General features: G+C 47.2%; 1 protein-coding gene across 1 annotated transcript in view; it reads left to right on the forward strand.

The window, feature by feature from the left end:
• Nucleotides 1–18,515, forward strand: part of LOC141265508 (serpin B4-like) — an 87,327-nt gene that overhangs the window by 35,574 nt on the left and 33,238 nt on the right. Inside the window, exon 2 of the mRNA XM_073678673.1 lies at nucleotides 12,828–13,005. Coding sequence (XP_073534774.1) covers nucleotides 12,838–13,005 — 168 coding nt within the window. The 5' untranslated portion in view covers nucleotides 12,828–12,837. The remainder of the gene's footprint in view (nucleotides 1–12,827; nucleotides 13,006–18,515) is intronic.

The raw sequence follows: 18,515 nt of genomic DNA on the forward strand, positions 1-18,515 counted from the left end.
AACAGGAAAACTCTTGTAAAGTAAGCTTTAAAAGAAGAATAACACGCAAATGAAAAACAGGCCAAAAAAACAGAATCTAGACAAAAAAGGTGCATTTGTAATATTGAATAAGGCTCTAAGGCTTCGATTCATCATTTGCGTTTTTTTAAGTCACTTTCTTGTTTTGTATTGTGGTATTAGGCCCCAAGTCACCAAGATTAGCATTTTTTACACTAGTCTTGATTAGGGGGTGTGATGAAGTGCGAGGCTCCTGACTCATTACAAGGTGCATGCATCTTAAAGGAAATCTGTCTACAGGATTTTGCTAAGTAAAGCTCACACATGACCATATTGGTGCTGTGATACTGATTAAAATGATACCTGTGGTGAAGACATTCATTTTGTAGATTTTGTGTAATCAGTGTTTGTAGTTTTCCTGTAATCGTATGTTCATGCATCTGGGTTTAAACTTCATGCTGGCACTGTCCCAGCCTTGTGCGGTGCTTGTGCACATTGCTCTCCTGATAATCTTCAAGAAAATGGCGTCGGTGCCTGCGCAAATCGACCTCCCGGCAGTCTTTATTAAATTGGATTCATGTGCAGATTGAAATTGAACTGAGATCTAAATCTGTACATGTGCCGCCACCGGCGCCATATTCCTGAAGACTGCCATGAGGTCAATATGCAAATGTGCGCAAGTGCCACCTGCAGCTAGGTCGCTACTGGCAGGAAGCAAAGCAAAGAGGATGGCAAGGACAACAGGAGCAGCTGAGAGGTTGTGGCATAGCCAAAGACGCTTCACACAGTCGCATCACACAGTCCTGCCCCAATGCACGAAACTATGATTATAAGAAAACTTCAAACTCTGATTACACAAAATTCACAAAAAGGATTTCTTCATCACAGGTGTTGTAAGAAAACTTCAAACCCTGATTACACAAAGTTCACAATACAGATTTCGTCATCACAGGTGTTGTTTTAATCAGTATCACAGCACCAATATGGCCATGTGGCCACTTTACGTTGCAAAATCCTGCTAATAGGATCTCTTTAATGAATCAGCCAAAAGGAAAGTGTCATGTGCCTCTGTGTGCACCTCATCACAATCTTACTCCAGCTGGGGACTGGAGTAAGATTTGTAATATAGCAAAATTGACGAATGGTGATTGCCATGTCACATGACACGTGAGCCCCCACCATTTACCTGTGATCATCAGCGCTAGTGACCTGGATTTTTAGTGTACAAGACTAGAGCATCCCAGTTTTCTGCACTACTTAGTGGCTGTTGCTGGGTTCTGCAGATCTGCAGTACCCCACCGATCTTACATTCATGACATACGGGCAGCACGGTGGCTCAGTGGTTAGCACTGTAGGAGTGTTGGGTTCAAATCCCACCAAGGACAACATCTGCAAGGAGTTTGTATGTTCTCCCTGTGTTTGCGTGGGTTTCCTCTGGGTTCTCTGGTCCTCCCACACTCCAAAGACATACTGATAGGGAATTTAGATTGTGAGCCCCAATGGGTATAGTGCCAATAATGTCTGTAAAGCGCTGTGGAATTAATGGCGCTATATAAATGAGTAAAATAAATAAATATGCATTGAATAGGTCATCCATATAAAAGTAGTAAATGACACATTTAAAAAAAATTAAACACTTCGCCACATTATACAAATAGCCATTTTTAAAACAAAATCCTTTAATCTAATAAAGATAACGTGCATTCAGTCAGTATGTAGGCAGGGTATTTTAATTTATTTTCTGTGGTTTAAGTCTTTTGTATATTCCCTAACAGATGTAAATCAATGCACTAGTTAAGTCTTACACTAGATGGGGTCATAATGATGGGGAAGCAGTGTACTATGTATGCATTAATGACCATGCCTGTTCATAGAGATATTTCACCTAATAACAAATTGAGTGGTTTGGCGCTAGATAACAGGTAAGTTTGTGGAATATTAAATGAGTTTACCCAAAAGGAAAGGTGATAAATTGTAGATCAGTGGCAGGGGAGTGCACATAACAGGAAAAATTCAAATAAGTCTCACCTCTATAAAAAACAAGTCCTAACTGTCATTTTAATTTTTATCTAATAATGTAGGGCAAGAGATTTTAATAAACTTTCAAGCATACCTTATAAATGAACTATGAAAGAAAACCTTTCAAAAACCTTCTAAAAGATGTCCCCCTATGCTGTTTCTGGACATTTTGCTTGTTCTCAGGGTAAATCCATATTCAGTTCCACACATACTAAATACAGCTTTGTGAGGGTGGGGACGGAGCCTAAACAGAGTGCATGCTCCTGGCTGAATCCCATACACTGCATGTCAGTGCAGCGGCAGGTTACCTCTGTCTTTCGCACAGTGTTACAGCTCTGTCAGCTGTTTGTTGCTACTTCAACCCTGTCAGCTGATTGTCCTGTTTGCTCGGTAACATCGGCACTTCTCAGTGTATAACACACAGACGCACAAGACAATAAGCTGCCAAGGCAGAAGGAGGTCAGTAACATCAGTATTTCTCAGTGTATAGCACAGACACATAGGACAATCAGCTAACAGGGCAAAATGAGTTCAGTAACATTGGCAGATCTGCAGATCTCCTGCCCTGTCAGATGGTTCCTGTGTGCTCAGTAACATCGGCACTTCTCAGTGTGCTGTCAGTTGCTGGCTCCTGTGTTGCCTACTAGTGATAAAAATTCCTGCAAATCTGCCCCAGGATGATCAATAAATGTGTTATGCACTACATAGTCCAATTATACACTCTGCTAACATTATAAACAGATATGGTTTAGACAGATATCTATAGATAGATATGTATATCTATCCATTTATCCATCTACCCATTCATCTTTCTATCTATATCTATCTTTCTATATCTATCTCTATCCTCTATATCTCAATCTGTTCTCTAGCTATATATACTGTATGTAGTGCCGGCGTCCCTGCCCTCTGCTAGGCAGGGACGCTGCTCCTCTCACCGCTCTGCTCCGTGCCCGGCTTCCTTCCCCCGCTCTGCTGTCAGCGCGCGCTCCGTCCCGGCGTCCTCCTCCTGCTCTGCTCTCAGCGCGCGCTCCTTCCCGGCCCCTGTGCTTAGGGCGCGCGCGCGCTCCCCTCCTCTTAAAGGGGCCGCGCGCGCCGCCCTAAAGAGTCCCCGGCCAATGGCCGGAGGACTTCATCATATATAAGGCACCTCCTCCAAAATGGAGGTGCCCGAGCAATGTTGTTTGCACCTGTGTCTCACCTGTGCTTCAGCCCTCAGGTCCCGTTGCCAGTTACCTGCCAGTTTCCTGCCAGTTTCCTGCTAGTTACCTGCCAGTACCTGCCAGTTACCTGCCTGATTCCTGCCTGAATACTTGTTACCTGTCTGCCAGTCTGAGGTCCGACGGTCTGCCTTACTACTCCTGTCAGTCTGTCTAAAGGACCAGCCTGCCCGCTCACCTGGGAGCGCATATCAGCTACCTGCCTGCTTGCCTGAGGTCCGACGGTCTGCCTTACTACTCCGGTCAGTCTGTCTATGGACCAGCTTGCCCGCTCACCTGGGAGCGCTTCTCCGTTATCTGCCTGCTTGCCAGCCCGGAGGCTCCGTTGTCACGTGCTGTGACCACCAGCTACTCCAGACTCTTGCCCGCTCACCTGGGAGCGCATCTCCGTTACCTGCCTGCTTGCCAGCCCGGAGGTCCCGTTGTGACGTGCGGTGACCATCAGCTATTCCAGAGACTCTTGCCCGCTCACCTGGGAGCGCTTCTCCGTTACCTACCTGCCTGCCAGCCCGGAGGTTCCGCCGTCACGTGCCGTGACCACCTGCTATTCCAGAGACTCTCGCTTGCTCACCTGGGAGCACACATCTACCACCTGCCTGCTAGCCTACCCGGAGGCTCTGCCATCACAGGTCGTACCTACCCCTTACCCAGAGACTGCCCTGATCACTTGCCGTAACTCCCTGTCCGTTCACCCAGAGACTGCCACCCGCTCCCTTACAAGGGCCGCCCCCTTGTATAGTAGCTCAGAGGTTCCGCCTCCCGGACCCGTTACAGTCCGCCTCCCGGACCCGTTACAGTTTGCTCGGGCCATGGAACCCGGTGGCACCCAAGCTCCCTCGCTCTCGGACCTCGGTCTTGAACTGTCCCGTCAGAGGTCCCAACAGGAGGCCATCCTGGGTCACCTGCGGAATGTTAATACTCGCCTGAACACTCTGTCTGATCCACCAACAACCTCCGCCAGTGCCATATCTTGCAATCCGGCGGCTCCGCTGCTCACTAATACTATGGTATCCTACCCCGGACCCCGGCTTTCTGCACCTCCTCGCTTCGGAGGCGACCCCGTCCAGGCTCGGGGCTTCTTGAATCAGTGCACCCTGCATTTTGAACTTTTGTCCTACCAGTTTAACTCCGACCGGGCCAAAATTGCCTTCATCATGTCCCATCTCACCGGGGAGGCCCTGGCCTGGCTGAATCCTCTATGGGAGAGAGGAGACCCCCTGGTGTCCAACTTGCCTGCTTTTCTCACGGCTTTCCGGAAAGTCTTCGACGAACCCGGACGGAAGACCTCATCTGCATCATCGTTGCTACGCCTCCGTCAGGGGAGTCTCACCGTGGGCCAATATGCCATACGGTTCCGTACCCTTGCCTCGGAGCTGGCCTGGGATAACGACGCTCTGGTTTCCGTCTTCTGGGAGGGTCTGTCCGGCCGTATTAAAGATGAACTTGCCGGTCGGGACATTCCTACCACTCTCGATGACTTAATAACTCTTGCCACCCGAATTGACCTACGGTTTCAGGAGCGTGCCAAAGAGGTCACCCGTGAGAGAAGGATTCCACGTTTAGCTCCTACTTTCCAGAAACCCGTCATTCCCTCCATCTCTCCCCAGGTACACTCTCCTGAGCCTATGCAGGTCGACCAGACCAAGATGGTCAAAACCCGTCAGGACTCACGCCGTGCCGAGGGGAGCTGCTTCTACTGTGGCAGTAAGGAGCACCGGATCCGTGCCTGCCCGGAGAGGTCGGGAAACGCCTGTGTCTAGGTTCGCTCAGAGAGGTCCACCTAGACAAGAATAAATCCTCTCCATCCCTGCTGTTGTCAGTTTCGATCATCTACGGGGAGAACCGTTATTTCGAACTAGCCCAACTTGACTCTGGAGCAGCCGGGAACCTTATTTCACAGTCCCTGGTTGAGAAATACCGCATCCCCACCAAACCTCTGGCTGTACCCTTGTCTGTCGCTGCCGTGGATGGGGGCCTCTTACCTCGCCCCATTCAACTCATCACCGAATCCATTACCCTGCAGGTGGGAATGCTGCATTCTGAAAGTATCTCCTTTCATGTTCTGCCTGGACTCTCTCACGCCCTCTTGCTAGGTCTGCCCTGGCTCCAGAGACATGCACCCGTGCTAGACTGGCAAACCGGAGAGGTCCTTCGCTGGGGACAAGACTGTCATAAAACCTGCCTGGTTCCCGTCCATCCCGTCCGTCCCTCTCCTACCCCAGCTAATCTACCTGGACTTCCGATTCCTTATTGGTCTTATGCAGATGTCTTTAATAAAAAGGAGGCAGAGACATTACCACCACATAGACCATACGACTGTCCCATCGATCTGCTACCCGGTACTACTCCTCCCCGTGGGCGTATCTATCCTTTATCCGCTGCTGAGACCCGGTCAATGTCCGAATATATTGAGGAGAATCTGGCCAGAGGATTCATCCGGAAATCTACCTCCCCGGCGGGAGCAGGCTTCTTTTTCGTCAAAAAGAAGGACGGCTCTCTCCGTCCCTGTATAGACTATAGAGGCCTAAACCTGATCACGGTGAAGAATAAGTACCCCCTTCCGCTCATTCCAGAATTATTTGATCGTCTGAGGGGGGCTAGGATCTTCACCAAACTGGACCTTCGTGGGGCGTACAACCTGGTTCGTATTCGTCAGGGGGATGAATGGAAGACGGCATTCAACACCCGGGACGGCCACTATGAATACCTGGTAATGCCCTTTGGTCTCTGTAACGCTCCTGCCGTCTTTCAAGAGTTGGTCAATGACATCTTCCGGGACCTTCTCTACTCCTGCGTAGTGGTGTACCTGGACGACATCTTGGTCTTCTCTCCGGATCTCCAGACTCACCGGAGGGACGTTCGTCAGGTCCTGCTCAGGCTAAGGCAGAACCATCTCTACGCTCAATTTGAGAAGTGCCTCTTTGAGCAGACCTCGCTTCCGTTTCTGGGCTACATTATCTCTCAGACCGGCCTTCAAATGGATCCTGAGAAACTGTCTGCCATCGAGAAATGGCCCCGACCGGAGGGGTTGAAGGCCATTCAGCGTTTCCTGGGCTTCGCCAACTACTACCGCCTCTTCATACCACACTTCTCTTCCCGGACGGCCCCAATTTCTGCGCTCACCCGTAAAGGTACTAATCCCAAAGAGTGGCCACCCGAAGCAGAGGAGGCCTTTCTTTCCCTTAAACAGGCCTTCTCTTCCGCCCCGGTGCTGCATCGCCCAGATGGCAACAAGCAGTTCTTCCTGGAAGTTGACGCCTCCTCCTCTGGAGCCGGAGCGGTACTTACTCAAAAATCATCTTCCGGGAGGATGGTAACTTGTGGCTTCTTCTCTAAACTCTTCTCCTCCTCTGAGCGCAACTATTCCATAGGAGACCGAGAGTTATTGGCCATCAAACTGGCATTGGAGGAGTGGCGTTACCTGCTCGAGGGGGCTCTTCACCCGGTAATAATTTACACTGACCACAAGAACTTGGCTTACCTCCAGCATGCCCAGAGACTTAACCCGCGCCAAGCCCGGTGGTCCTTGTTTTTTGCTCGTTTTGATTTTGTCCTTCATTTTCGCCCGGCTGACAAAAACGTCAAGGCGGATGCCTTGTCTCGATCCTTTCTGGTGTCTGATCTCGAGGAGGATCCGAAACATATCATCGATCCCGCCAGAGTAATGCAGGTGGCTCCCGTGAGTCTAAATCGTCTTCCTCCTGGTAAGACGTTCGTACCAGTACCTGATCGGGAGAAGATTCTACACTGGGGTCATTCGTCTAAACTAGCTGGCCACGCCGGTCAGAAAAAGACCCTCCAGCTTATTACCCGGCACTACTGGTGGCCTAACCTGCACAAGGATGTAATAGACTTTGTTTCTGCCTGTGTGTCCTGCGCCCGCAACAAAGTTCCGAGACACCTGCCGGCCGGCCGCCTCCTACCTCTGCCAGTACCTGCTGCCCCCTGGCAGCATATAGCGATGGACTTCATTACTGATCTGCCCGTCTCTGCCGGTTGTACGGTCATTTGGGTGGTCGCTGACCGCTTCTCCAAGATGGCTCACTTCATTCCACTGCCAGGTCTTCCGTCTGCACCCGAGCTGGCTAAAGACTTTATCCGCCACATCTTCCGTCTTCATGGCCTGCCCCGTCACATCGTGTCGGATCGTGGGGTACAGTTCACTTCCCGTTTCTGGAGAGCCACTTGTAAATTGCTGGACGTCACCCTGGACTTCTCCTCCGCTTACCACCCACAGTCTAATGGTCAAGAGGAGCGGATCAATCAGAACCTGACCAGTTACCTTCGGCACTTCGTTAATGCCCACCATTCTGACTGGGTGGATCTCCTGCCATGGGCCGAATTCTCGTACAACAATCACGAGAGCGAGTCTTCCTCCAAATCCCCGTTTTTTGTAGTCTACGGTCAGCATCCTCGGATCCCGTTTCCCGTCTCCACCTCGGCGGACAATCCGGCTGCGGAATCTCTTGTTAACAAATTTTCCTCCATATGGGAGAGTACCCGGTCCGCACTCCTTCTGTCATCCGAGCGTATGAAAAGACACGCTGACAAAAAACGTCTGGACCCTCCTCAATTCCGCCCTGGGGATAAAGTCTGGCTCTCGTCCAAATATGTCCGGCTCAAGATCCCTTCCTATAAGTTAGGGCCTCGGTTCATCGGCCCACTGGAGGTCATCAGTCAGATCAACCCGGTGGCCTATAAATTGAAACTCCCGGCCAACTTACGGATCCCTAACTCCTTCCATGTGTCTCTCCTCAAACCTGTGGTACTTAACTCTTTTTCCAAGTCTACAGGTACGCCTCCTGCTCCGGTTTCTGCTGAGGACGAGTTTGAGGTAGAGAACATTCTTGCCACCAAAAGGGTAAGAGGAAAGACCTTTTTCCTGGTAGATTGGAAGGGGTTTGGTCCTGAGGAGAGAACGTGGGAGCCCCGGGAGAACATCCATGCCCCTCTCATCCTAGCTAAATTTCTGTCTGGCCTAAAAAAGGGGGGGCCTAAAGGGGGGGGTACTGTAGTGCCGGCGTCCCTGCCCTCTGCTAGGCAGGGACGCTGCTCCTCTCACCGCTCTGCTCCGTGCCCGGCTTCCTTCCCCCGCTCTGCTGTCAGCGCGCGCTCCGTCCCGGCGTCCTCCTCCTGCTCTGCTCTCAGCGCGCGCTCCTTCCCGGCCCCTGTGCTTAGGGCGCGCGCGCGCTCCCCTCCTCTTAAAGGGGCCGCGCGCGCCGCCCTAAAGAGTCCCCGGCCAATGGCCGGAGGACTTCATCATATATAAGGCACCTCCTCCAAAATGGAGGTGCCCGAGCAATGTTGTTTGCACCTGTGTCTCACCTGTGCTTCAGCCCTCAGGTTCCGTTGCCAGTTACCTGCCAGTTTCCTGCCAGTTTCCTGCTAGTTACCTGCCAGTACCTGCCAGTTACCTGCCTGATTCCTGCCTGAATACTTGTTACCTGTCTGCCAGTCTGAGGTCCGACGGTCTGCCTTACTACTCCTGTCAGTCTGTCTAAAGGACCAGCCTGCCCGCTCACCTGGGAGCGCATATCAGCTACCTGCCTGCTTGCCTGAGGTCCGACGGTCTGCCTTACTACTCCGGTCAGTCTGTCTATGGACCAGCTTGCCCGCTCACCTGGGAGCGCTTCTCCGTTATCTGCCTGCTTGCCAGCCCGGAGGCTCCGTTGTCACGTGCTGTGACCACCAGCTACTCCAGACTCTTGCCCGCTCACCTGGGAGCGCATCTCCGTTACCTGCCTGCTTGCCAGCCCGGAGGTCCCGTTGTGACGTGCGGTGACCATCAGCTATTCCAGAGACTCTTGCCCGCTCACCTGGGAGCGCTTCTCCGTTACCTACCTGCCTGCCAGCCCGGAGGTTCCGCCGTCACGTGCCGTGACCACCTGCTATTCCAGAGACTCTCGCTTGCTCACCTGGGAGCACACATCTACCACCTGCCTGCTAGCCTACCCGGAGGCTCTGCCATCACAGGTCGTACCTACCCCTTACCCAGAGACTGCCCTGATCACTTGCCGTAACTCCCTGTCCGTTCACCCAGAGACTGCCACCCGCTCCCTTACAAGGGCCGCCCCCTTGTATAGTAGCTCAGAGGTTCCGCCTCCCGGACCCGTTACAGTCCGCCTCCCGGACCCGTTACACTGTATATCTCTCTACATATATAATGTATGTATCTGCTGCCGACGCCCTGATTTGGTCAAAACTGTCAAACGTATTGAAACACCAAGTGTCTCCCCCAAAAGCTCTCTCTTAAGAGAGGTTTCCATGACAATGAAATAGATAGATATCAAGAAATAGATAAATAGGTAGAAAGCGAGAGATATAGATAGATGATAGATAGAGATACAGATATAGATAGATATAGACAGATAGATAGTGTAGCGCCATTGCTGACACCCCTGCATGGTGTCCCCTTCTCCCCCCAGACAGGGACACCGCTTTACTCGCCACCCCGGCCCTCAGCGCTGTCCCCAAAATGCTCTGTTCCTGTCTTCTACTTTCTGATTCGTGCGCCGCACTATGTGTGGGCAGCGCGCCTAGTACGCGTGTGCGTGCTTCCCTGCTCTTAAAGGGGCAGTGCACACATGGAAAAATCACCCCAGCTGACAGCTAGGAAAAATTTTGATAATGTGTTCACCTGGAAGGCGTCTCCCAGCCAATAGCTGGGAGACATCTTACATAAAAGGTACCCTCCCCAATAGGGAAGTGCCTGAGCAACCACTATAGTTCTGTGTTAGGGGGTTGGTGTGTATGCACTTGTATGTTGCCAGGTCCCCCATCTCTAGTCTGTTATAGTATCCTATTTCTGTGTCCCATTAGTCTGCCTTAGTTAGTCCTTGCTTCCAGTGACCGCTTCAGCGGTGTCCTAATCCCAAAACCAAGTCTGCGGTACCTGTACCCTGTGGCTGCTGCGGCGGTACCAGTCTGCCACCCTGGGGGCTGAATACCTAGGCTAGAATGCTGAACCTGTCCCTATAGCCATATCCTGAACCTGTCCCAGTGGCTGTCCTGTCTGCACAGCCTGAACCTGTCATAAGTGGCCGTCCTGCCATATTGAGAAATTTCTCTGCCCTTTGGGGTCAGCAGCTACAGTCGTACACCGCCTTAGAGTGGCACCTGGCAACTACCTGTCGCACAAGCCTGACCTCACCACTATGGGCTCCAGGGAACACCAGGGTAGCTACTTAGTCACGCCCTTGCAGGGTCCGGCTTGTGGCACAGTGGGTCCATGAACCACATGAGTCACCTAGGAGCATAACAGATTTTCTGTCTGAACCACGTGCTCCACCTAAGCGCATAACAGATTGTTTGTGTCACGGGTGTGTCAGAAGTGACAGACAGTCGCCCTGCAGTTGGTTATAGCAGATCTCTTTGTTTGGCGCTGCAGACACCTTCTTAGAAGCTGTCATTCTAGGACCCAGTGGCTACCTTCCTCTTGCTAATTAACACCCTGGCCAGGGTATATAAATACCAGCTGATTGCTAGAGGGAGTTTTCAGCTATACTCACATTACTTCTTGCGAAGGCTCTGTCACGCAAGGTGTGGGAAAGACTCAGTGCAACACAGAGGGAAGAAGGAAGGGAGCCCAGACACTAGGGAGGAGGGGGCGTGGAGAACTCCTAGTCTGGTCTAGTGTCACCCTGTCTCAACTACAGTCCCTATATTTGCTCTTCACAAATCGCCGCACGCGTGCCTCGACCTGAGTTTCCCTGGCATATGGCTTGGAAGGAGATGAGCACTAGTCGATCTCCACTAAACTCTATAGACAACAAGGATAGAAAAACAGGGGGAATTGCTTAGCTTTAGACGACTCCAAACAAATGCGTACATGGCCTCAAGCTCCAGAGAGAACGAAGTAATGCTCTTGCTAAGCTTCACAAGTAGAAATGAATATCGCTGGCATCTCCCTCTCAGACATACAAGGTATTTATACACCCAGGCCAGGGAGCTAATTAGCCAGAGGGATGTAGCCGCTAGGTCCTAGAGACAGCCAGCCTGTAGGAAGATGTTTGTAATGCCAAACGTAGAGATCTCCTGCAACCAACTGCAGGGCAACTGTCTGTCACTTCTGACACACCCGTGACAGGCTCGGAGCAAATGCATTACTTTTTCCTCTCTGGTGCTATGAGGACGGGTGTCCATCTCTCTGAAGTCGACTAAAAGCTAAGATAGCTTCCCTTGTTTGTTCCCCCTTGTTGTCTTTAGTTGTCAGTGGGGATCGACTAGCACTCATCCCCTCCCTTCCCTAGTCAGGGCCAAATGCCAGGGAAAGACAGGGCGAGGTTCACGTGCGGCGATTGGTGAAGAACCAATATAGGGACCTTAGTGAAGACAGGGTGATATTAGATCAGCCTAGGAAGTCTCCACTCCCCTCTTTCCCTAGAGTCTGGGCTCCCTTTCCCTCTTTCCTTTGTGTTGCACTAAGTCTTTCCCATACCTTGCATGACAGTCTGTCTGTGTGTCTGTCTGACAGACAGACAGACAGACAGATAGATAGATAGATAGATAGATAGATAGATAGATAGATAGATAGATAGAAAGAAAAGGTGAGGGTGGCACATCACTGTTAGAGTGACTATGCCTTCACTAGTTCATAGATTTTAATGTAACGGACTTCTAATAAAGTTTGAAGATTTTTACTTAAGACTGGATGTGCCGTCCTTCCCTTCTTTTCAATTGTTATTTCTGCTGGTCAGCAGATAGAGTGGAACCCGCCAAAATAAGACATAGGTCATCCATTCAGTATTTAAGTGTTTTTTTCTGCCATGTAGATAGATAGACAGATAGATAGACAGATAGATAGATAGATAGATAGATAGATAGATAGATAGATAGATAGATAGATAGATAGATAGATAGATAGAGTAAAAAAAAACCTGATCAGCACCTTCTAAGTGTGAATAGGTGCCAGCTGCAGTAGCTACACAATATGCAAAAAGAAAACACAGCAGCACTCTGTGAGGGCTAAGATACATGAAAACACTGAAAACATTGAATCTAAACTGTATTGTTACTCAGTAAGATGTACTTACAAAAAAATGAAGGTTCTTAGTGCATAAATTGTCCAATTCATGTGTGCCCATGGGGCAGTGGCCTTTTTCAGATTTCAGAAAAGGAGTGGTACATGTGCTTCATAAAGGCGGTATAAGGACTTTGAAACCATGTTTCAATGTATTTAATAGCAAGAATAAATTAATAAATCTACTCAACAGAACTGCAAAAACTCGGCTTCCATTCACAAAGCAACTGATAAAACATCAGTTGCTGGCAGCCACCACTAGAGGTCACTCAGGATTCAAGGATTAATAAAAGCTGTAAAATTCTCTATGCCTTGAGATCCCTCTAGTGGAGGCTGTAGGAAAATATTATGAGTTTATGGGGGAATTTATAAGAACTGCAATTTGAGATGCAGAGTTCATAACACTTCTCTGTCTTAATTGTGTCAGAACCTGGAATATGTTAGAATCTAAATATTAGTAGTAATAATAATAATAATAATAATAATAATAGTAATAGCATACAGTACATTAATAAAATATTATAATTTAATGGCTGTATATAACTATCATATTATTTTCATATGTTAATTAGCTAGGACACAATGGAATCAATCAGCAAAAGCATCAATCAATTTTCATTTGACCTTGCCAATGAGTTGAGGAACTCGGAGAGTGATAAAAACATTGCAGTATCACCACCAAGTATCTCTGCAATCTTGTCATTATTGCTGCTCGGATCTAGAGAAGATACATCTGCTCAAATTCAGAAGGTAAAGCAAATCTTGGAAATTAGAGTTTATATTTTTACTGCTAAATTAAATAGAAAAAAACAAGTTGTATATAACACTAGTGTAAGTTGGATCAACAAGGCATCAATGTAAAATGTATAATGGACTCCGCTCCTAACTTCACATGCTGTGTATTGTAGTGCTTTACTTTTACGTAGCAGACATACCTCAGGAATCACCTCACTCCCAGGCCGTACTCTCCCAAAATGAACAGTTTACAATTAAGATGAAACATTGGCACATATTGGGGAATTTACAGACCAACAGTAGCATATCGCAATCCAAATTCTGCGCAAATAAATTATACATCAATATTTCAGGCTACATGACTGCCAAATAAATATATGGGCAAAGAATGATGGTAAACTTGTAAACTCATCAATATATATGTATCAGAACAGGCTGAAATAGCCATGCATTTATGTGTATTTAGGAAGGGGTGTTTAGTGGGGATACTCTTCATAGTCCATTTTAAAGGGGTTGTCCAGGAAAAAAAATTTAATCACTGGACTCTGCAGCTCGTGCTATCTACAGCGGCGTCAGTGGAGCAGCAGTCAATCTGAGCAGGATGAATATAGCTGTGCTTGTAATGTTTTACTTCTGCAAGCCTATGCTAAAATGAATCCCAGACAACCCCTTTAATATAATTCAAGTCCCTAAAAGTTTTAAAGGTAGTCTGTTAACAGTTTTGAGTCAAATCTGCTGATAGCTTTAGACAGGAGACCTGGAATGCTGTGTAAGCATACTTCTGTGTCGATACTTAGTACGAGTAAGACCCCCTCATGCAGCGATATGGAGTACCCTGGAGGCGATCCCCTTTATGGACCTGTAAAGGTAGAGAACATGAATGAACACCCATTCTGAAGACTCCAGAATATACACACGTCATATTGTTGGTACAAAATTGTTGGTCAAAATTGTTGGTACCCCTCGTTTAATGAAAGAAAAACCCACAATGGTCACAGAAATAACTTGAATCTGACAAAAGTAATAAATTAAAAATCTATGAAAATGAACAAATGAAAGTCAGACATTGCTTTTCAACACTGCTTCTACAGAATTTAAAAAAAAATTAAACTCATGAAATCGGCCTGGACAGAAATGATGGTACCCCTGAAAATAATGTGACAAAGGGGACATGTTAAATCAAGTTGTGTCCACTAATTAGCATCACAGGTGTATACAATATTGTAATCAGTTAGTGGGCCTGTATATAGGGCTACAGATACTCACTGTGCTGTTTGGTGACATGGTGTCTACCACACTCAACATGGGCCAGAGGAAGCAAAGGAAAGAGTTGTCTCAGGAGATTAGAAAGAAAATTATAGACAAGTTAAAGGTAAAGGTTAAAATACCATCTCCAAGCAGCTTGATGCTCCTGTGACTACAGTTGCACATATTATTAGAGATGAGCGTTGTTCTACTCGAACTGTTCGCCAATCTCAAATTCGAGCTGTTTTGGGCGGTGTTCGAGCCGGTTGGCGAACACGAACAATTTGAGAAAAATTCGGCTGTTCGAGGTTATGTTCGATAACTGTTCGTGCACCAAAATCATAACTGGATTTTTTCTCAGTAATGATGAAAATTAATGTTAATACGCAGTTTGAGTGTACAGCGGGGCGGGGGGAGGCGCAGGGGATGGATCTCTGCAGGAACAATGAAGATCTCCATTTTTTTTTCTCTTTCCCGCATTTGCAGTGGGGAGGTGCAATCTGTCAGCCTATCAGCAGCGCACACACGGAGCGAAGTGCTTTTTTTCACACAAGCAAGGGCATGTGTGATTGGCAGTGTATGTCACATGTCCTTGCCCTATAAGACCAAGCCATTTTCCCCATCGCCACCATTTTCTCACTGCTGCAGCTGCGTGTTAGACGGCACCGCTGTTGCTGTGTGCGCTATACCTTGTTAATTTCAAGCCAATTTTCGCACAAATATACAGATAGCTTGGGAGTAGGGAATAGTTGTGATTGCAGTCCTTTTAAGGACTAGGTTACAGCATTTCCTACGACTTTTATCAGGCAGGTCTGTGCTCTTAAATAGATAGATTGTGGGAGTAAAGACTAATTGTAATTGGAGTCCTTTTCAGGACTAGGTTACATCAGTTCCTATCAGTTTTTGCCAGGCAGGTCTGTGCCAGTGCTGTGCAAGTTTTTTTCACAGCATTTGGCTGAATCTAGCAAAGCTTTTTGGCCTATTGCAGAGTGTGTTAGTCAGTGGAGTAGCCTATCTGTGTTGCAAGATATACCACCTGTGTATAGAATACCAATTTTTTTACTGCACCTAGTGAAGTAAAATCTTTTGGGCATAGCATCATTCTATTAGTCCATCTATACTGACCTCCATCAGGTTGCAAACTGAATATAATTTTTTTCTGCATCTAGCTCTGAAAAAATATTTGGGCTTCTAGCAGTGTGTGGGACTTGGTCTATTAGTCCATCTATACTGACCTCCATCAGGTTGCAAATTAAAAATAATTTTTTTCTTCATTTAGCTCTGAAAAAATATTTGGGCTTCTAGCAGTGTGTGGGACTTGTTCTATTAGTCCTTCTATACTGACCTCCAGCAGGTTGCAAATTGAATATAATTTTTTTCTGCATCTAGCTCTGAAAAAATATTTGGGCTTCTAGCGGTGTGTGGGACTTGGTCTATTAGTCCATCTATACTGACCTCCATCAGGTTGCAAATTAAAAATAATTTTTTTCTGCATCTAGCTCTGAAAAAATATTTGGGCTTCTAGCAGTGTGTGGGACTTGGTCTATTAGTCCATCTATACTGACCTCCATCAGGTTGCAAATTAAAAATAATTTTTTTCTGCATCTAGCTCTGAAAAAATATTTGGGCTTCTAGCAGTGTGTGGGACTTGGTCTATTAGTCCATCTATACTGAGCTCCATCAGGTTGCAAATTGAATAAAAAAATTTTCTGCATCTAGCTCTGAAAAAATATTTGGGCTTCTAGCGGTGTGTGGGACTTGGTCTATTAGTCCATCTATACTGACCTCCATCAGGTTGCAAATTAAAAATAATTTTTTTCTGCATCTAGCTCTGAAAAAATATTTGGGCTTCTAGCAGTGTGTGGGACTTGGTCTATTAGTCCATCTATACTGACCTCCATCAGGTTGCAAATTAAAAATAATTTTTTTCTTCATTTAGCTCTGAAAAAATATTTGGGCTTCTAGCAGTGTGTGGGACTTGTTCTATTAGTCCTTCTATACTGACGTCCAGCAGGTTGCAAATTGAATATAATTTTTTTCTGCATCTAGCTCTGAAAAAATATTTGGGCTTCTAGCGGTGTGTGGGACTTGGTCTATTAGTCCATCTATACTGACCTCCATCAGGTTGCAAATTAAAAATAATTTTTTTCTGCATCTAGCTCTGAAAAAATATTTGGGCTTCTAGCAGTGTGTGGGACTTGGTCTATTAGTCCATCTATACTGACCTCCATCAGGTTGCAAATTAAAAATAATTTTTTTCTGCATCTAGCTCTGAAAAAATATTTGGGCTTCTAGCAGTGTGTGGGACTTGGTCTATTAGTCTATCTATACTGACCTCCATCAGGTTGCAAATTAAAAATAATTTTTTTCTTCATTTAGCTCTGAAAAAATATTTGGGCTTCTAGCAGTGTGTGGGACTTGTTCTATTAGTCCTTCTATACTGACCTCCAGCAGGTTGCAAATTGAATATAATTTTTTTCTGCATCTAGCTCTGAAAAAATATTTGGGCTTCTAGCGGTGTGTGGGACTTGGTCTATTAGTCCATCTATACTGACCTCCATCAGGTTGCAAATTAAAAATAATTTTTTTCTGCATCTAGCTCTGAAAAAATATTTGGGCTTCTAGCGGTGTGTGGGACTTGGTCTATTAGTCCATCTATACTGACCTCCATCAGGTTGCAAATTAAAAATAATTTTTTTCTGCATCTAGCTCTGAAAAAATATTTGGGCTTCTAGCAGTGTGTGGGACTTGGTCTATTAGTACATCTATACTGACCTCCATAAGGTTGCAAATTGAATAAAAAAAATTTCTGCATCTAGCTCTGAAAAAATATTTGGGCTTCTAGCGGTGTGTGGGACTTGGTCTATTAGTCCATCTATACTGACCTCCATCAGGTTGCAAATTAAAAATAATTTTTTTCTGCATCTAACCCAGCCAATAGTTTTGGCCTAATACCACAGTTTGGCCACTCAGCTCTGCTCGGTTACCATCCATTGTTTTTTTGTGCAAACAACTCCAGAGTTGTGAATTAGTTAACCACCAAAATGAGTGGAAAAAGGCCTGCTGCTGGTGGAAAGGGGAATAGCCGTGTTGGGAAGGGGAAAAAAGGTTGTGTCCGTGGGGTAGGTGCAGAAGAAAGACCATCTTCCAGCCAAACTAAAATGTCTACTTCTTTTAGCGGACAATGTGATAAGATCCCTTTCTTACGGCCACGCCAATCGCTACAAATTCCAGATGAGGCACAAAAACAGCAGGTGCTTCAACGGATATCAAGTGCTCCTTTAAGTGGGCTCTCCTCCACATCAACTTCAACATCACAAATACTCCAGTCCTCAAAGGTGTCACCCAAATCGCACTTGCTTCCTCACAGCTCCCAAATCTCCAGCTGCCCGTCTGAGTATGAGGTAGAACAGATGGTTGAGTCTGCAGAGCTGTTTACTCATACTATAGCCTGGGAATCAGAGGTCGACTCCAGCGCTTCTGTGAATCCAGACGAGGAAATGATCTGCACTGATGCCCAGAATCTTTATGAGTCGGATCCAGGACCAGACGCAGAAGGTTCTGACCATAATGTAGACCCTCATTCCCAAACTGTAACTCCTGTTGGTGGAGACAATGAGGAAGACGATGATAAGACTCAAATACCTGATTGGAGCGACAACTTTAGTTTTTTGTCAGGGCAGGAACAGGTTGGCTCTGAGGACGACGGGTGTGATAACGCACAGGGTGATGATGATGAGGTCGGAGATCCCACTTACTGTCAACCCACAGTCAGCCAAGAGATGAGGTCAGCAGAGGAGGTGGAGAAAGATGCTAGTGACGACGAGGTCAGGTTGCGCCTTCCTGGACAGAGACGTAGTACTGGAAGCACGTCAACAACTGCATCCTCAAACACAACTCTGCCTCTCACCACAAGTCGTGGTGGCTCTTCAGGTCGCATGGGTGCTAAGCCTTGCATAGCCTGGGCATTTTTTCAGATCGATAAAGATGACCCAACTCGTGTTATCTGTAACATTTGTCAGCAAAAGCTAAGTAGAGGCCAAAAAATACATAGTTTGAGTACTTCATGCATGAACCGGCACATGGACATGAAGCATAAGTTGCAGTGGGAAGCTCAGTGTGCTACAATGCGGTCTAGACGGCCGGGCCAACCACCGTCTGCCATATCTTGTGCATCCGCGGCCTCTTCATCCTCTGTGACTGGGGGGACAGCAGTCACACCTGTTTTGGGGCGCAGACCTGCCACCTCTTTACCCGCAACAGCCAGCGTGATTGGCAGG

Source organism: Phyllobates terribilis, unplaced genomic scaffold (assembly GCF_046119375.1).
Source record: "Phyllobates terribilis strain yellow unplaced genomic scaffold, ASM4611937v1 Scaffold_4__5_contigs__length_816908805, whole genome shotgun sequence".
Classification (NCBI taxonomy): domain Eukaryota; kingdom Metazoa; phylum Chordata; class Amphibia; order Anura; family Dendrobatidae; genus Phyllobates; species Phyllobates terribilis.